Source organism: Aquarana catesbeiana, linkage group LG04 (genome assembly GCF_042186555.1).
Source record: "Aquarana catesbeiana isolate 2022-GZ linkage group LG04, ASM4218655v1, whole genome shotgun sequence".
In the NCBI taxonomy this organism is placed as follows: Eukaryota; Metazoa; Chordata; class Amphibia; order Anura; family Ranidae; genus Aquarana; species Aquarana catesbeiana.
The window spans coordinates 52,687,849-52,708,831 of record NC_133327.1 but is presented as its reverse complement, the minus strand read 5'-3'; the positions used below and the strand labels follow the sequence as shown (position 1 = coordinate 52,708,831).

Here is a 20,983-nt window from a genome sequence, read left to right as displayed (position 1 = left end):
AGGATTTTTCCCGACGGATGTTGGCTCAAACTTGTCTTGCATACACACGGTCACGCAAAGTTGTCGGAAAATCCGATCGTTCTGAACGCGGTAACGTAAAACACGTACGTCGGGACTATAAACGGGGCAGTAGCCAATAGCTTTCGTCTTAATTTAGTCTGAGCATGCGTGGCACTTTGTCCATCGGATTTGTGTACACACGATCGGAATTTCCGACAACGTATTTTGTTGTCGGAAAACTTTATAGCAAGCTCTCAAACTTTGTGTGTCGGAAATTCCTATGGAAAATGTGTGATGGAGCCCACACACAATCGGAATTTCCTACAACAAGGTCCTATCACACATTTTCCATTGGAAAATCCTATCGTGTGTACAGGGCATTAGTGTAAAACACATACACAGGTATCCAATGTAATTTGCTGGCTGTAGCTTTTAGCTAGCTCCAGGTAGTTATGAAGTCTGGAAATACCATGTTTCAAGCTACAGTCAAGAAACCCACTAAGATCTGTATTTACCAATAATAGAAAGAAGAAGCTGAAGAAAGTCACTTGAAACGTTCAGAAAGCATTGTAAATCCTTATTGCATGCATTCATCTTCAGAATAGTAAACTCCAGTATGTGGCCATTTCTCCTTCTATAGCTTGAGTTAGAATCTGAAAGCTATTTCAATGAGAACTTATGCCACAAGCTCCAGCTAAGCGTTTGCTTTATGACAGCTTTTACAGCTGCTGTCTGGCAAATTCGCACAAATCTTCCTATTGTGGTCTGTGATCTCTCACAGACCAATAGTTAGACAATGGGATTGACTGGTAAAGCTGTATAATACCTCATGCTGTAGAACAGAAGAGATGACATGGGGAAAACTGGATGGTAGCAGCAGAGATGGACCAAAGGACATAGGTAGCATTACAAAAGGAGGTGTAATTCAATTTCATCTATAGAAAGTTTATCTTACTGTATTCACAGGTACCGTGGACATATTCCAACTGAGGCATTCACCTATGGTGATACGTATGGAAACACCACAGCGCGCTGCTTCCAGGACTTCCGTTCCTCAGCTCTCAGTTCAAGCCAGAGTCCTTACTGCAAAGGAGGACAGTTCCCTACCAGCTACTCCAATGACCCTGCACTTGTGCTGAGCAATCGATCCCGTGGCTGGGACAGGTTCTTATACAGTCCTAGCTGGTCCCGATACCATGTAGACTATAACAGGACCCAGGAGCTGGACCAGTTCAGAAAGGTTTGGAACACTTTACTGCATTCATAAACTACACCATCTTACAGTCTACACCACATATGTCAAACACAAGGCCCACAGGCCGAATCCAGCCCACCAGACCTTATCATATGGCCTTTGCACTCAGTTTTGCAGCCAGAACATGGTGGCAGTGCTGGGCCATGATGGTGGAACTCCATTTTGCCACCTCTGCCTCTCACCCAACTAACAGATCCCTGCACTCACTAATGGCATGGTGGGGACAAATCTTCAGAATCTGAGAAAGAGAATGATCTCCCTGCAAGCGGCCTATATGGGAGGGTTGCACGCTGTGCATAGCACACCCATAAACCCTGCACTCTGTACACAGCACACCCCTGAACACTGCACTGTGTACATAATGCACTCCTGAACTCTGCACTCTTTACATGTTGCACCACAGATACAACTTGGCCCTTTGAGGGCAACTATACTGCTGATGTGGCCCACAATGTAATTTAACTTGACACCATCTGACAGTCTAAACACACTTTGTGCACATTTTTTAGTGCTCAGTGAAAAAAAATCTCAAAACAAAAAGTCAAGATTGGTTAGAAAGGCCAAAAATCAAATAATGAATGTCAGGTAACTCATCGTGCCTCCAGAGCCAAGAAAACACTGGCCATTAAAGAGTAAATCCACTTTTAGTGCACTTGCCAAGTGCTCTCCCCCCCAGGGTCCCTGGCAAGTCACATACTTGCCTGTACTGTACAGCCTCTAGTTGAAAACCCTCAGTGTTACATCCTGCTTCTCCTGCGCGTTGCAACCTCCATTGATCACAATCTCCCCCTAACCTGAGGGAGTAGGGGGAGACAGACCTCCTATCACAATTTGGATTAGCAGCAAGGATGGGAAGTGTTATCATAATGGGGGATTTTAATTATCCAGCCATAGACTGGATGGAGGGAACCACGCATTCGTCCAAGGCTCGCCATTTCCTAAATGTCTTGTGGGACAATTTCATGGATCCGATGGTAGACGCGCCGACTATAAACAAGGCGTTACTAGATCTACTGATTACCAACAATACAGACCTGATCACAAATGTGGAAATACTGGGCAATTTAGAAACAGCGATCACAGGTCAATTGGCTTCAATATAAATCACACAAATAGGAAACACAAGGGGAACATAAAGACACTGAATTTCAAAAGAACCAACTTCCCTAAACTACAAACCTTGCTAGAAGATATAAATTGGGATAAAACCTTAGAAACAAAGAACACGGAGGAGAGATGGGTTTGCTTAAAGAGCATATTAAATAAGGGCATTAGCCAATGCATCCCATTGGGAAATAAATTTAAAAGAGCGAACAAAAGTCCTGAATGGTTTATTGTAAAAATGCATATAAAAGCAAAGGAAAAGGCCTTAAAAAAATACAAGGCCAGAGGGATCATATTCAGCATTCAGACTTTACAAAGAATACAACAAGATATGTAAGGGTGCAATTAGGGCAGCTAAGATGAAACACGAAAGACACATAGCGGAGAAGAGCCAAAAAAATCCCAAGAAATTCTTTGAGTATATAAACAGTAAAAAAGGGAGGACAGACCATATTGGCCCCATACAGAATGAGGAAGGACATCTGGTTACAAAGGATGGGGAGATGGCGAAGGCATTGAATTTATTCTTCTCCTCAGTCTTCACGAGGGAATCGGGGGGCTTCAGTAACCAAAACTGCAGTGTTTGTCCTCATGGCACAGCACAGGAAGCACCTCCATGGCTAATAGAGGACAGAATTACAAATTGAGAAACTTAACATTAATAAATCACCGGGACCAGATGGCTTGCACCCAAGCGTACTTAGGGAACTCAGTCAAGTAATTGCCAGACCATTGTTCCTAATTTTTTCTGACAGTCTACTGTCTGGAATGGTACCAGCTGATTAGAGAAAAGCCAATGTAGCACCAATATTTAAAAAAGGGCCAAAATACATCCCTGGGAATTACAGACCAGTTAGCCTAACATCAATAGTATGCAAGCTCTTGGAGGGGAAGATAAAGGACTATATACAAGATTTTAGTAATGAAAACGGTATCATTAGCAGTAATCAGCATGGATTCATGAAGAATCGTCCTTGCCAAACCAATCTATTTACCTTCTAAGAGGAGGTGACCTGCCATCTAGATAAAGGAAGGCCCGTAGACGTGGTGTATCTGGATTTTGCGAAAGCATTTGACACAGTTCCCCATAAACGTTTACTGTACAAAGTAAGGTCCATTGACATGTACCATAGGTGAGTACATGGATTGAAAACTGGCTACAAGGGCAAGTTCAGAGGGTGGTGATAAATAAGGAGTACTCGGAATGGTCAGGGGTGGGTAGTGGGGTCCCCCCCCCGGGGTCTGTGCTAGGACCAATCCGGTTTAATTTGTTCATAAATGACCTGGAGGATGAGGTAAACAGTTCAATCTGTGTATTTGCAGATGACACTAAGCTAAGCAGGGCAATAACTTCTCTGCAGGATGTGGAAACCTTGCAAGAAGATGTGAACAAATTAATTGGGTGGGCTACATGGCAAATTAGGTTTAATGTAGAAAAAATGTAAAATAATTCATTTGGGTGGTAAAAATATGAATGCAATCTGCTCACTAGGGGGTGAACCTCTGGTGGAATCTAGGATGGAAAAGGACCTAGGGGTCCTTGTAGATGATAGTCTCAGCAAATGGCATGCAATACCAAGCTGCTGCTAACAAAGCAAACAGAATATTGGCATGCATTAAAAAGGGGATTAACTCCTTGGATAAAGCGATAAATCTCCCGCTCTACAAGACCCTGGTCTGGCCGCACCTAGAGTATGCTGTCCAGTTCTGGGCACCAGTCCTCAGGAAGGATGTACTGGAAATAGAGCGAGTACAAAGAAGGGCAACAAAGCTAATAAAGGGTCTGGAGGATCTTAGTTATGAGGAAAGGTTGCGAGCACTGAACTTATTCTCTCTGAAGAAGAGACGCTTGAGAGGGGATATGATTTCAATTTACAAATACCATACTGGTGACCCCACAATAGGGATTAAACTTTTTTGTGCAAGGGAGTTTAATAAGACACGTAAGACACGTGGCCACTCATTAAAATTAGAAGAAAAGAGTTTTAACCTTAAACTGCGTAGAGGGTTCTTTACTGTAAGAGCGGCAAGGATGTGGAATTCCCTTCCACAGGCAGTGGTTTCAGCAGGGGGCCATCGATAGTTTAAAAAACTATTAGATAAGCACCTGAACGACCGCAACATACAGGGATATACAATGTAATACTGACATATAATCACACACATAGGTTGGACCTGTGTCTTTTTTCAACCTCACCTACTATGTAACTATGTAACAAAGGAAACTTCCCACTCTTCTGGGAGGAGCAGAGGTGATGGGAAAGACACTGGGATCACTAAGGTTAAGTACATTAAAAGTTCACAAACCCTTTTAGCTACTTCTTCCAAACATGATGTGACCAATTACCCTGTTTCCCCGAAAATAAGACCTAGCGTGATTGTCGGTGATGGCTGCAATATAAGCCCTTCCCCCCCAAATAAGCCCTAGTTAAAGTCCTTGTAGATCTTATTTTCAAGGTAGGGCTTATTTTCAGAGAAACTGGGTAGGGCTTATTTGGGGGGTAGGGCTTATATTGCAGCCATCACAGACAATCACACTAGGTCTTATTTTCGGGGAAACAGGGTAGTCCTTATTTTTATCACTATGTTCATGTCTTTGCACCGTACACACTAATATACTCCTCTTCTTTTTTAGAGTGCTCAGCAACACAGAGACCACTACCGAGACAAAACCGGAACTGTGCCACAAGTGCCCCACTTCATCTTACCTGTGAAGAATGAGGACAATTACCCTCTACCCCAACAATGGTAAGATTGTTTAATGAAAAAAGTATATATTGAAATCATCAATATCAATCCACGTTGTTTTACAGTAAATTAGGTTAGTGACTACACTTTAGCAGGTATTGTACCAGCCTGTGGTGAAGAAGTAAGAGGTAAGTTTTCAGATAAGTCCAAATAATAGAGCCTACATCACAATGCCATCTATCTGCTCATCAAGAATAGTCTGAAAAACTTTGCATATTAAGAGTGTGAGTTAGAAGGGGTCTCACAACCCAAAATGTAGTGTGGCATACAAAGGTGAACTGGGACAATGGTCCAATTACATTTTTTGTCTTCCTTCTGAGTAATTGCCTCCATGTTTAGTTTTACGATCCAGGTATGAAAATCTGGTGCCAGGTGTTAAGAGGCACTAAATTCAGTAATCTACCTTGGAGGAGAATAACCACACAACAAGATGTCAATGTAGGCACAAATGGGGATTGAACCCATGATCTTTGGTTGACAAGACCAAGGCCTAACCACTTGGCCACTGTGTCCAATGCTGATGTGTATGAGTATCCCTTATGTGTAGTATATATTCGGGGGAAATGTGTGTATATATACACAAACTATTATGACCAGGCACTGCCAGTTTATTACCTTGATTTTGATCACTGATTTCAAGCTTTGTTCTTCTATTTTTCACTTTGCACCTCCAGTGTATAGCTCAAATCTGATTACACCCCTGCCTGATCTTCTATAGCTTTTATTTTCAGTCTGCTTTAAACATATTTGCGCTGTCTCCCTTTTAAGGGGTTGCCTCCATGTTTAGTTTTTTTTCATCCAAATATTGTAATCTGGTGCCAAGTCATGAGGATCAGCGAATCCATTGAAACACATTTCGGTCATCCTAAAACGTTTTCTGGGCTCAACTGTGATTACACCTCTACCTAATATTTGGTCTGGTTTAACAAACTGTATCATTCGTGCATGATAATATGGTGCCAAGTCTTGAGGATAACTGTGTCTAGTAGAACATGTTCCAAAGTGGCTAAAGGTGAAGAGCACATGGTATGGTTGGCACATCAGGCTACAATCTTTTTTAAGGAGACCAACACCTGTGCCATCTTTTAAAGCTTGTTTAGACAGGCTTTATCAGGCTGATACAGTGTACCATCTATGTGTAATATGTATTCAGTGAAATTTGAGTATATAGAAATTGTTCTTCACCACTTCTTATGCATCACTAACCATGGCCTTTCCAGTTTTTTGTTTTTTTTTAACCCGTATTTGATTTCAAATATATGCTCTCCTAGTTTACAACCCAAATCTGATTATTGAGCCATTTTATATCCTGTGGTTTTTTGCCAGTCTTGTTTATCAACCTTGGCTATGCCTTCCTTTTGAGTTGTCATTTTCATGTTCAGGTATATCACCCAGGTGTGATAATCTGGTGCTGAGTCCTAAGTGCCACTGTGCCCAGAGAAACACAATTCAATTATCGAAAAAGGCATGCATCAGGCACAGATGGGGATTGAACCCATGATCTTTGGTTTACGAGACCAACGCCTTACCACTTGGCCACTGTGCCTTCCCAAAAATGGTGCAGTTTGAATGGTCTTTATTTGTTCAACTGATGTGTATTGTATTCAGTGAATTGTGTGTATTTACACATTGTTACTGACAACCTTTGTGCCATTTACAGCCCAGACCCTGCCCATTGTTTTTACCTTGATTTTATATTTTGATTTCAAATCTTGTTCTGGTATGTCTGCTCCTCCAGTTTACAGCTCAACTCGAATTGCACTGCTACCTAATCTTTTCTGCCTTTTGTTGTCAATCTGGTTTAACAAGGTTGGCTTTGTCTTTCTCTTGCATTGCTAATGTATGCTAAGTCCCGAGGGCAACTGTGTCCAGTTAAATACCATTCAACCATCCAAAAAAAAAAAAAGGGGCTATTAAAGGTAAAGTGCACCTTGTGTGGTTTTATACAGAAATAAAGTGGTACAGCAGTCCAAAGAAAATCTACAAAGTGTCACCTTTGGGGCTTTATATAACTTTTAAGGAGCTATAGGCACTCTTGCATGATAACTCAACTTTGCACAAAATATTGACTGTTATCTAATATTTTAAACTTTAACCATGAAAAGTAAAGTATACTACAGCAGACTGGAGAAATCAATAAATCATACATGTATAATTATCTTGTACTTATTATAATTTTATGCCTTCTAATTCTCTGCCTCGCAAAATTTGCCACTAATAGAGAGCTTAGCTACAATCCATCAGGTGGTTTAAAAAACCTATACAGGCAGTCCCCGAGTTATGCTGCGTACACACGAGCGGACTTTCCGGCAGACTTGGTCCGGCGGACCGGACTCCGTCTGACAATTCGATCGTGTGCAGGCTCCAGCAGACTTTTTTTTCCCAAAAGTCCGATGGACCTAGAAATAAAACATGTTTCAAATCTTTCCGACGGACTCGAGTCCGGTCGAAAAATCCGCTCGTCTGTATGCTAGTCCGACGGACTAAAACCGACGCTAGGGCAGCTATTGGCTACTGGCTATCAACTTCCTTATTTTAGTCCGGTCGTACGTCATCACGTACGAATCAGTCTGACTTTGGTGTGATCGTGTGTGTCCAAGTCCGTTCGTTTGAAAGTCCGGCGGACCTAAGCTGCAAAGTCCGTCGGAAAGACTGTCGGACCTAGTCCGTCGAAAAGTCCACTCGTGTGTACGCGGCATTACAAACACCCGACTTACATCCAACTCATACTTTCAAATGGAGGTAGACAACAGGAAGTGAGAGGAAATCTACCCATAGGAAGGGAAATTCACTCCTGTAATGCCGCTTCCACACGACCGGACTTTTCGGCATCAAAGGTCAATTGACAATTGTTTTACAATTTGTTCGTGTGTGGGCTTCATCGGACCTTTTCTGTCTAAAAATCTGACGGACCTTAGAAATAGAACAAGTTTCAAATCTTTCCGACTGACTCGATTCCTATCAAAAAATCTGTTTGTCTGTATGCTAGTCCGACAGACAAAAAACGACGCAAGGGCAGCTATTGGCTACTGGCTATGAACTTCCTTATTCTAGTTCGGTCGTACGTCATCACGTTCGAAAGGATCGGACTTTGGTGTGATCGTGTGTAGGTAAGTCCGCTCGTGTGTACGCGGCATGAGAGTTATCATTGAAAAAAGGTGTCTCCACTGAAGCTTTATCACCAATCCTTGTTTCCACGACAACCCAAAATTTTCAAAATCCAATTGTCACAGGGGCAGAAAGTGTCAACCCTTCCATATGCTATCCAAAAAAAACTTAAAAATGTTTTTTTTTGGCTGGAGTTACACTTAAAAAAATGTACCTGTTCCAACTTAAATACAAATTCAACTTAAGAACAAACCTACAGAAACCTATCGTGTTTGTAACCCGGGGACCGCCTTTTCTCAGGGCACATGTAGGTTGCCATTGCTCAATGTTCTTTCCAAAAGTGCTAGTTGTCTGGCTTTAATGCTGCACAAATGGCTTCAATAGTTTTCGCATCACTGACCCAGGACAAGGTTGCATTTCTTGGCTTAGACGCTGTAATAAAGAGTTAAACTTTATTACATTTTAACAAGTTGCTGCATTTAACCTTTCAGATATGTGGCTATGGTGCAATAATTCAAACAACTCAAAAGTTGTATGATATGGAATTTACATAGCTTGGTTTAAAGCTGTAGTAAACGGCCAGAAAAATAAAAAACAATGGGCTCCCCTGCAGGTTTAAAGTGGAGTCCCGCTTAAAAAAAAAAATTTAAGTCAGCAGCTACAAATACTGCAGCTGCTGACTTTTAATAATCGGAAACTTACCTGTCCCAGGGTCCAGCGATGTGGGGGAACGAAGCCCCGCTTGTCTCTCCCTCCTCTCTGTGGTGCCGGCATTGTCACTGTGGGCGCCCGGCTGTGGCTTCACAGCCGGGCAAGCACCGCACATGCGCAAGCAGCGCGGCGCGCTGTGACTGGCCGGGCAATAATCTGGGACCTGTGACGTGTCCCAGATGATTGCCAAGAGGGAGGGGGGAGAGGTGAACGGACTTCCAGCACTGCGTGGAGCCGCGGAGCCCGGGAGGAAGTGGGAGCTGGAACCCTTTCAAAAGAGGGTTTTCGCCCCCCCTCCCAAAAAATGACATGCCAAATGTTTCATGTCAGGGGGTCACCTTCCCTTAAAGCGGAAGTTCCATTTTTGGGTGGAACTTCGCTTTAAGTCATAATGTACTAGTATGCACCACATACTAGCACATTAAGGCAGACTTACAGTACCTGTACACGGAGCCCTCCAGGGCAGCCCTCTTCACCCGGTCTTCCTTCCAGGTTCACAGGCTCCGGCTGTATGAATGGCCGAGGCCATGAAGACGTCACCCATGTGCGTGGGAGCTCTCAGCTCCAGGGTAGAGCTCTGAAGTTCTGGCACAGTATGCCGATCCTTCAGAGCGCATGCGAGTAATGTCACTGGCTGCATGTTGTGTGAATATTTCCTAAACAGTGCCGGGCTCTGGTGCAGCTGAGCGACCAGCATGCACCGCACGTTCTCACACATGCGCCGTATGTACGGCACAGCGCCGCAAACTTCAGACGATGCCATCACAACGGGCCATCACAATGGGCGGTGGTGTCGGAAGTGCCCACCTCCGTTGTGATGGCAACGAAGCCCTCGGCGCTGCCCAGTGACTCCTGGGAAATGATGACAAGCATCTCCCAGGAGCACTAGCGAGCGGAGGCGCAGAGGGAAGTGATGTAAGCAGCCGAGATGAGGAAGGAGGCAGAATACGAGGGACCTCCAAACAACTGGCATTAAGAGGTGAGTAAAAAAAATTTTTTTTTTCCAAATGTTATTACTCGTTTTTAATGCAGCTGATTTAGGCAAAAATAATTTTAGGAGTGGAACTCCACTTTAAAGATGTATTTCAGATGATGAAATACATAAATACAGCACCACTCAAGTCCAGGGGTGCCCGTAATTTCATTCGAAGTTCCTGGAAGTGATAGTCCTCTTTTACCAGATGTTCTTGAAGAAGTCCTGGGTGAGCGCAACCGTCTTTGTTTTCAACCCACATATGATACAAATACTAGAATCACTCCATTGCCACATCCGTAAATCTAACTATGAACAGAAAAGGGAGAAGGGGGCCACTTGGTCAGACTTTAAAGGCACTTAGGACTACAATATTTCTATTAAAAAATCCATATTTTATTTATAGACAAAAAAGTTTAAAATCAACAAATGTTACATAGAACAGTGCCATCTAAAGACATGTGTTTATATATGTAGAAAACAAGGCAACAGGGGCCTAATACTTCAAGTACGTAGTTAATATTGATGATTTCAGATAAGTGAGCCCCTGACCTTCAAGCAACAAACAGGGTGATCAGTGGCTGCTATAGGACCCGGGGGTGGAACGAGGCTCCATTAGGGAGGATGTTGAGGCAAATTAAAAACAGGAAATCTGTGTGCAAAAAAACACAAATCCAATACTGTATCATTAGGGTTGGAGAGGATGCTACCGATACTGACCCTTTATCTCATGTGACATTTCTATTTCAATCGTTTTTATTGTTTTCTTAGAAAAAATACAGAAATATATAACAATAGCGAAACAATAGCGAAGAAATACCAGAACCCCACACGGGGTAAATACACTATATCTGAAAGTGCTCACATACATAGTACTAACAAAAAAATATGTGCCCCTGTGACATTTCAAGTCAAAAAGTGGACAAATGTCAGCCACACAGGAGAAACCTTCAGGAACCGACACCTAATAAAACATATATATACAGTTACGAGGCTGTAGGCACAGGAAGTGCACTGCTATTTTTCTGGGGGAATGTAAAACAAAAAGGGAAATCTTCCAGGGTGCTGCTTAGGCATAATTGACTTTTCTAGATGTTCCCTATAATTTAATAAATCTTCACTTTAACTCTTCACAATCTACCAAAACTAAAATATGACTTTTATTTCGACTAACCTTTTTTTTTTTGTAGACAGTATAGGTTATAATGGTTTTTATGAATTGATTTGTTTGTATTTATATTAATTTACATTTTTCTCCTTTTTTTTTTTTAAACAGGATCTGAAATGGCCTTACTTTCCTCCATGAATACAAGGAACCCAAAAACCTCATTATTGCCATCAAAGAACTGATATAATTAATAAATATTGAGTCTTATCAGGAAATCAACTTGTGTCCTATGGGAATGAACATCAAAGACAAATCAGGGAATATGCATTTAAGTGTATTTATCCACTGGGAGAGTTAATGGAATACTGCTAAAACTGAACATGATTATCTTTGGGGAAAAAATAAAATACATCTTTCTTTATACATACACATGTAGGATACAGTGATACGTGGTGACAATATAAAACAAAAACAAATGCCAGAACACTGTATATTGCATAGCTCAAAAATATCCTTTAGGTCTTAAAAGAGAAGTATGTTTTCGTTTTTTTGAGTAGAATCATACTTACCTAGGTGGATGCTGCATCTGTCCCCCGCCGACTTTAATGCTGAGAACCGAGCAATCAAACACCACGATTCTTGGTTCTCACATTTCCCTGAGCAGAGAGCTGATGGCTATCAGTCACCACTGTCTGCTCTGCCCCCTACTCGCTCACTGGAGCGCTGGGCTGTAGAGGGGCAGGAGTGGCTGACCCAGGCCCTCCAGCAGCTCGATGAGAGGCTGAGCCTGTTGCCAGTTCTGGCATGTGGGCGGATCCTGACTTGACTGTCATGATCTTGCCCGAGCCTGGACTGGCACTGTGATGTCAGCCGACAGCCGCCATCAGTCCGCTGTCTGCTGAGAACAGGTCACAGGAGTGCAGAATGAACTGCACTTCTATGATCCACAGAAGTACATCTAAATGAGCTTTGGCTGTATTTCTCCTTTAAATCAATCTCTGCCCCAGAGGAGCTTACACTCTAGTGCAGCCATTCTCAACCAGAGTTCAATGGAACTCTAGGGTTCCACCAAAGATCGCTAGGGGTTTTTTAAGCTATGGCTGATTGACCTCCTATGTAATGGTGCCTGCATACCACATGCCAACACCACATGGCAGAGCCAGCTACATAACACCAATAATATTTTTAGCTGTCTGTATGTGCGGCATTCTGACCACCACTGTAAGGGAAGTGTTCTTCCTGCTGACCACCAAAGTAAGAGCCATTTTCTCACTGACCCCAATTAACTGAACTAAGCAGGGGTTCCCCAAGACCTGAAGATTATTGCAAGGATACCTCGGGGGTAAAAAGGTTGAAAAGCTGCTCTAATATCTCCAGACCAAAACACAACTAAACACTCAGCCCTACACTTGCTGCCAAGGGTAATTGTATGCAATTACAATTAAATAGTGTATGAGAGATAGATTTTGTATAAAATAAAGGGTAGCTCATCAGTGAACTGTCAGCCTGTACAAGTAAAAAAACACTTACAAACAGATTTATCTCTAATTTAACTAGTTTATAAATTTTTTTAACTTTTACAGTTCACTGATCAGCTACCCTTTATTTAATACAAAATCTATCCCTCATACACTATTTAATTTTAATTGCATACAATTACCCTTGGCAGCAAATGTAGGGCTGAGTGTATAGTTGTTGTGTTTTGGTCTTGAGACACTAGAGCAGCTTTTCAACCTTTTTAACCCAGAGGAACCCCTGCAATCATTTCCAGGTCTTGGGGAACCCCCACTTAGTTCAGTTAATTGGGGATAGTGGGAAATTTTTTTTCCACTATCCCCAATTAACTGATCTAAGCAGGGGTTCCCCAAGACTTGAAAATTATTTCTAGGGTTTCTCGGGGGTAAAAAGTGTCTCAAGTACTATAAAACATACTATCATAAAAGCCAAACTCTGATCAGCATATAGAAATCCTATTTGGGTGTCCCTCATCCCAATTGTAAGGGTCAAAAGCTTGTTAGATCTGGGGGGAATAGAACAGAGAGATATACCTTATTTCTCACTCTCTTGACAGCTGGCATTCTTTTGGAGGGACCTTTTGTCTGAAATATACTTTAACCTGACGGGGTCCTATAACAAAAAAATCACTTGTTTTTGACAGAGTTTGCCAACCTTTTTTTCAATCAAGGCACCCTTTAAAATTATGCAAAATCTTGAGGCACCCCATTCTAAATTGTAGAAAACTAAACTAAACATAATGCAGCAACATCCACACATGCAGGACACCCAACGTTAGAGGTGATTTATTCTTCCAAAGCAAACACAACTTTGCACACTGATACCGGCTAATATTCCAACATTCCTCTCCCTCAGTTTCTCACCCTTACTCAGCTAATGTAACCTCGTTGCTGATGGAGAGGGGGAAACAAGGATGCTGTGCAAGCGCCTGACTTCCTCCTTATTAACTGATGAAGTCATTGGTTGTTAGGACACCTTTGGCTAGAAGGTTCTAATGGTGCACAATAGTGGCTTTGTGTAACTAAAAGTTAGACTTGATCCACCTGCTGGCTTGTATAACATTTTTCGGCAATTTTAAGACATTTTGCCATGGCACCCCTGAAGACACCCTGGTTGAAAAAGGCTGGTTTATGATACACAATGCATGGCGTTCATTTTGGGTTTACATGTACTGTGTTACTTACCCTTCCTGCTCTAATGTGAACCTGTTATATGGCCAAGAAAGGCAAAGTACAGATTTTCTATAACATTCTTTATTCTAAGTAGTATTCTTATAGGAAATATTCACACTGCTTTAACTCTGAAATATTCACATGGCTTCACGGAGTGAGTACACAGAATGAATAGTATATTGACCTTCAATAATGTCATTGTTTCAAGTTTTCTCGAACAGACTCATCTCAGCAGCAGATCATGCATTCATCACACAGCCTGTATATACAGAGAATACAGCTGTGCCGTCTGTACCTCACCCACATCACAGACATCTCACACTTTATTTTCACACTGACAGTGTGCAGAGAACATTGGAAATCCATAAACTGAACTTCACTGCTTCTCATCCAGGGCAACTGTCTTCTTCATGACCACAGCAACTGCCCCTTTCATGACCACAGCAGACATTAGAACAATATGACAGTTGCTAAATACAATTACAGTATTAAAAAAAAAATTATATATATATATATATATATATATATATATATATATATATATATATATATATATATATATATATATATATACACACACATATATATATATATATATATATATATATTATAGGGATCAGCAAGATTGCTAGATACAAACTTCTTAAAACAAAAATACCAATCCACGTCTCTGTAAACCAACTTAAATGCTCTATGCCAGTTTAACATAGCTCCATAACAATACAGAACTAAGTAACAAAGTCCAAATGTCTGAGATACTACAAGAACCAGCCAAACGTGGAGCTTCCTAGCTGGTTTCTACAGTTCAAATGTGCAGCACACATCTCACTACCTGTTAATGCTTCCTTCGGACTTATCAGCGCCTTCATTTATTAACACCTACTGTGTCTCCTAGAGAGTTCACCACCTGACACACCGAGGGGATACATACCTGCCATCCAGGACATCCTTTGTGGCAGTACATATCCCCCCATCAACCTCAACTTGGAGGAGGTATAGATGTCAATTGAGCTCAAACAATGGACCCAGAAAAGATTATACACATGTTGATGAAGTTTCCTGGGTCTATGCTCCACCAAAAAACAGAACTTTTGGAGTACCAAGAACCACCAGGCTATCCATGCATTTTCCCCCTTATTTCATTGCAAGCACATCAGAGGAGCATAATCAGCGACAACTTCATTCCTGAAGTCAACCATACATTGATGGACACCCTGGTTGTACACAAGTCGATCAGACCACAACCAGCCTGTTGGGCTTTTCTCAAACGATTAGTGGCACTGGCTGCAGCCTGGCAACACTAATCATTGTGTTCTGTCAGCAAGGAAGTGGGAAGTTCTGCCATTTGGCTTCCCACAATAGGGCTGCGGGAGGATTCCACCCATGGTGGAAGGAAAGAAAATTGTAAAATCTATGGCCTGCTTAAGACTGACAGTCTTAAGCAGGCTGATCGAAAAAAAAATGAACAAATTCCCCGAACCACGCAAGCAAGTCAGGACTCCTATGCTGTCAGAATACACTGATCAGTGCTGCAGCCAATGATGGAGAAAGATTTCCAACAGTCCCATTTGACAGAAGTCAATCATTAGATCAACTTCTGTCAAAAGGGAACAGGCATAAATATTAGGTCCCTGCTGAACCAACCAAATTTCAGTCCATCTGTGGCCATCTTAAGAGGTAATATCAGAACGACTCAAAGGCCCATTCAGTGGTGGCTGGTGCTAAAAAAATTCTGGGGGGCGCAAACAAACCCCTCCAGGTCTGCACTTATCCCACAAACGGAGCCCTCCAGCGGTCACAGCTCCCCTGATACCCGACACCGCAGCTTCCATGTTAACCCGGTCTTCTTTTCGGGTTCCAAATCTTCAGCCTTCTGTCCTGATTGGCCGGGATGAGAAGCCAGAAGCAAATGGCAAATATTGATTTGCTAAAATCACAAGTGAGAGGTTCGGGGCACAGTGCTCTGCGCCCTGAGGACAAGCTAAAACAAGCCAATTAGAGCCTCAGGCTCTAATCACATGCTTGTAAAAAAAATATGGACCTAATAGAAACCTATTAGTCCGGCGCCCCGCACAGTGCACAGCCACACACATAGAACGACTGATTTTTAAATAAATTATATTATCACCAACATTTTTTAATTAAGATTTTAAAACTTGTTAGTCATATTATCAGTTATTTAAAAATAAATAGTTCTATGATTAGATTATGCAAACTAGGGGGGTGGTGCCTCTGCGTCTTTTATGGACCAGTCGCCACTGGGCCCATTTAATGGTCAGACATTTCCGTTCTAACTATAGCGTAGTTTTTCTTATCTGTTGTTAAAGTAATACTTTTGCAGGTATAGCAGGGTATGTAAAACATTAAAATAAGTACCCATACTGTTTAAATGTCCAGTAATACACTGTTTCACTTTTCTCTGCACATGCTCAGCTGTTCATTTTTTTTTTGGTACTGTGCTAAAAATAAGAGCCACTAGAAGCTGAGCTGCTGACAGCCTAAACATTTACTGCTGCTCAGGGGCTCTGGGTTTTAGCAAAATGGCAGCGTCCAGTCTAGCAAGAAGAAACAGGAACAATGCTGGAGGCAATATACAGCACATTAATTTTGACAGCATAATTATTAATGTGAATGTATGGTCCTTAAAGAATATTTTTTATCAAGCTGTTATGGGTAAAGTTCTGCTTTAGCTTCCAAAGGAGAAAAACCATGGGGTGCTCCTATAATATGATCATTGTTATTTCCTATAAAATGAAAAAAAATTGTAGTAATAAACGTGATCTTCAGGATAAAACATAGGAACATTTTTATATGTCCTTAAAAAAGGTATGCCATTAGTTATTGTGCTATAATTCAGTATATCCAAGCATACTAAGGCTGCTAAATTTGGTTTTGACATCTTGGCTTGAAAGGGTTAAGTAGTGTTTTCTACATTTGTTCTGAGTTTCAACCCAGGTGAGGGAATTCCAGCTTCATTCATCATCGTATCTCTATTCAGGCTTAAAATTTGAGAACTGGGACAGTAGATGTCTCGCTCTGCCATTGTTTACACCCGGGATCTTATTGTTGGCAGGCGTTCAGCATCAAACATCTGTCCGCTCGTCCCCATGACTAGGATTCATTCACGTGTTCTGTAATAACTCTCTAGATTGTAATTTCTAGCCATAAACCATCAGTAAAACTTGCTGCATTCAACTACGCTGACCCATTTTCATTCAATTTCAGTATAAAATGCACAGAAGTAGGGTGAGAAGGTACAGCTCAGCCAGCACCAAGTCCATCTTGCACAGTTAAGTCAAGCTTACATTTATTTATAGTGTAACTAAAAAGGAACATATGTTGCTAACCAATACTATTTGTAATATACTAACACTAAAATTAGATTTTTGTTTCAATCTGGAGCAAGCTATAATTTTATAAAGCTCCAAGAAAAATGATGACCTCTAGATTGGGTTTCGGTCAGTGCCCACAACTGCTTGTTAATGCAACAGTCACATTGCAGATCAAGTTGCTGCAAATCAATATGTTAACCTCTTCAGATCCGCGCTATTGCCAAATGACGACAACCTACATTGCCGGGATGACGTCTATTGACGTTGTCCCGTGCACAAGCGACCTGCGCGCCCCCTGCAGGGCGCGCGCGGCACGCGCGGTGATCAGCGAGTCTATGAGACTCGCCTGATCACAGATCAGAGTAAGGGGTCAGTCCCGACCCCTTACCACATGATCAGCTGTCAGCCAATGACAGCTGATCATGTGATGTAAACGGAGCCGGTAATGCGCTGGCAGCGTGAGGAGGAAAAAAAAAGCCGATCACCGGCGGCCGTGAGAGGGACATCAGTCCCGATCACGGCGATCATCTGCCCCTGCCAGTGACAGAGCAATAGGCAGCAGTGCCGCCTACCAGTGCCCACCAGCGTCACCCATCAGTGCCCATGGTGCCATCCATCAGTGCCCACAGTGCCACCCATCAGTGCCCACAGTGCCACCCATCAGCGCCCACAGTGTCACCCATCAGTGCCCACATCAGTGCCACAACAACAGTGCTGCACATCAGTGCCACCTATCAGTGCCCATCAGTGTCACTTACCAGTGCCCATAAGTGCCCATCAGTGCCGCCCATCACTGCCCATCAGTGCCCCCATCTGTGCCGCCCATCAGTGGTTCCTATCAGTGCCCATCAGTGCCACCTATCCGTGCCACCCATCAGTGCCACCCATCAGAGCCCATCAGTGGCCATCAGTGCCGCCTTATCTGTGCCCATCAGTACCGCCTTATCTGTCCCCATCAGTGCTGCCTTAACTGTGCCTATCAGTGCCGCCTTAACTGTGCCTATCCGTGCCCATCAGTGCAGCCTATCAGTGCCCACCAGTGCCGCCTCATCCTCACATATGAAGGAGAAAAATTACCTGTTTGCAAAATTTTATAACAAACTATTTAACATGATTTTTTTTTTCAAAATTTTCCATCTTTTTTTGTTTGTTTAGCAAAAAATAAAAATCCCAGCTGTGATTAAATACCACCAAAAGAAAGCTCTATTTGTGGGAAAAAAATGATAAAAATTTAATTTGGGTACAGTGCTGTATGACCGCGCAATTGTCATTCAAAGTGAAAATTGGTCTGGGCAGGAGGGGGATTTAAGTGCCCAGTAAGCAAGTGGTTAAACATGAAGAAAAAGGCAAGAGGTTATGTTCTGTTTCAAAAATGTGAAAAGACATACCTCCTTAGACCCAGCTTGTACGGACAGTATGGCGCTTGCTTACTGGATGAGATCCACAGGCAGTTTTGCTCTTCAAAACATTTGGATATCTTCCCAGCCAACCTTCAAGGTTGGAGGCGCTGGGAGGGACATGCTGTGGTAGCTGTGTAATACAACAAATCCCTTTTTAATAGCTGGGGCAAGATTTGAAGTTTAATCCTTCATTCATCACTTGCCATACTTAATAAGGATATCATACATTTTTCACTTGCTTTCCCCTGCAGTCCCCTCTGCTGCATGTATCCTTCTTTAGAGAACTTGTTCGTCTTGTGGGAATCTTCAGAGCTTCTTACTTTTTAGGTTTGACGGGTGCAGCATATAACATTACAGATCTTGCCAACATATCTTCCTGATGAAGCTAGGATGCAAAACATGCAGAAGAATAGGACACCTCCGTCGCCCCTTGTATATAATTGAAATTTTGTCTTTATTGGAATGTCGGGACCTGAGCTTGAATCTGGGACCTCTGCTGTGTCTGGCAATGGCTCTGCTTTCTGAGCCACCCGACATAATTAACAGCTCCCTGGACAATTCCTTTAATGATCCTGCTGTGAATCTTATTTGCCTTGAACCTTGAACTCTTTGCTCCTCCCATGTACTTCCTGATTTAAGCCATGTCTCTGCACTTCCTGGTTGCCAGAATATTGTGCCTTCTCCAGCCAATATCTTGCTTTTGTCTCTCCTGCTGCCATCAGTATCTTCGCTACTATTCGTTATCGATGTTTGGCTTGCTCCTTGACTATGCTTCTGCTTAATCCCAACCTGCAACTATTCGTTAATCACCTTTGGCTTGTTCCTCAACTATGCTTCTGCTTGATCCCTATCTGCTATATCTGCTACTGGACCCTGGCTTGCTCACCTCCTGGTCAGGGCTGTTTTTAAGGCAGGGCAAAAGGGACAGCTGCCCTGGGCCCTGTCATTGTTGTGGGGCCCAAAGCAGCTGCCTCATACTTGCCAACTATCCTGGCTTAAATTCCCTCATCCCTTGAGGTTTTAGTCCTGTGCTGTGTCCCAAAATCTGTGTGAAGTGCTGTTACTAATGCTGCCCAGCTCTGCCCTATTGTGTACAGATGACTCACCTACAGACCTTGTGTTTACATGTAAATTACCGGCATTCATATGTAAATAGCAGCGGCATTCATATGTAAATAGTGGTGGCCGGCGGCAATGATATGTATATCATGCCCCCCTGAGGTCATATCTACAGTAATCTCTAGCAACCAATCAACAAGCAGAAATCATGTGCTGTAACCTCTAGCAACTAATCAGTGAGCCGTAATGTGTGCTGTAACCTCTAGCAACCAGTCAATGAGTGGTAATGATATACTGTAACCTCTGGCAACCAGTCAATGAGCGGTAATGATACACTGTAACCTCTGGCAACCAATCTCAATAGCTGTCTGATCTGATTCAGTAAACTGATTTTGAGTCTAGCTACTATCAATTTTATGTCTCAGAGCAGGTGGAGAGCGAAACTGCATGGAGGGGGGCCCAGGAAAAGTTTTGCCCAGGGTCCAATCAATATTAAAGACGGCCCTGCTCCTGGTGGGGCGATCCTGAGGACTGCGATCTGGTGCTAACACGCAGCAAAATCCATCTCCACCATCAGGAGCTCTGGTGAACACCCGTTAGTACTTAGATTCCACATCTCAGGTGAACCTGTTTCATCTGCCAGGGTGACCTCCCTGTGTTTCTATTAGGGTTGCTCCATACTTCCCTTTAAAACACATATTAATTACACAGGTTCTGTGGCTGATTAAGTTGGAATTTAAACTAACTTGGTGCCTTATCTGCATTAAATTAGCCTCAGAACCTGTGTAATTCATCTGTGTTCGGGATGAAAGGGATGAGGTGGCAACCCTAGTCCCTATCCTATCCTGCCGGTTCCTCTGTGAGCTTCCACTGCTATAGCAACTGGTCTTCGAGCCTGACCCCTTGATCGTGACATGAAATATCTTAATTAACCACATAGGCTTATGTATTACCATTTTCTATAAGGGTTTGATTGATGGCAGTCCAATTGAGAATGCTCGAATGACCAATAAAATCTGTATGCTGCAATGGCTCATATAGGCATATGATTTAAAGTCATATTTTTAATTATGTGCCTTTGTAAAATCAGGTATTAATCATATCTTCAATTTTCATTTATGTACTGTAATTGTGCACATTAAAAGTCCTAAGTCTGTTTGTGGGCAGGCTCGCTCGTGCACACATGTGGGGGGTACCTCTGCTCTCCTTTCCTCTCGTATATCCACTCATTAATGGAGGACCTGTCACCTACACCAGGTACCACGCTTTACGAGCGTCTGCTATACATTCTCACCAGTTCATGGTTACCCATGGCAAATGCTCTCCTGCTTCAACTCTTCTACCAAGTCAACCTTCTGTAGAGACCTTGCTCTCATTCCTCGAGTGGTGCTTTACAGGCCCTGTTGCTTTCATACACCATTTACAGCCATGCACCCCTTTGAATGACTTCAGCCCAGGCTTGCAACAGTTAACAACGTTTTACTGAAATACTTGGGAA

The 20,983-nt window shown here is 42.6% G+C and overlaps 1 protein-coding gene and 1 non-coding gene across 2 annotated transcripts in view; one reads left to right on the top strand and one right to left on the bottom strand.

The window, feature by feature from the left end:
- CIMIP2C (ciliary microtubule inner protein 2C) overlaps positions 1–12,337 on the top strand; it is a 46,542-nt gene extending 34,205 nt beyond the window's left edge. The window contains exons 2-4 of the mRNA XM_073629038.1: positions 967–1,240; positions 4,995–5,107; positions 11,176–12,337. Coding sequence (XP_073485139.1) covers positions 967–1,240; positions 4,995–5,107; positions 11,176–11,182 — 394 coding nt within the window. The 3' untranslated portion in view covers positions 11,183–12,337. The remainder of the gene's footprint in view (positions 1–966; positions 1,241–4,994; positions 5,108–11,175) is intronic.
- TRNAT-CGU (transfer RNA threonine (anticodon CGU)) lies at positions 6,582–6,653 on the bottom strand. Its single transcript has one exon. It is a non-coding gene; the product is annotated as a tRNA-Thr (tRNA).
- Positions 12,338–20,983: the final 8,646 nt, after the last annotated feature.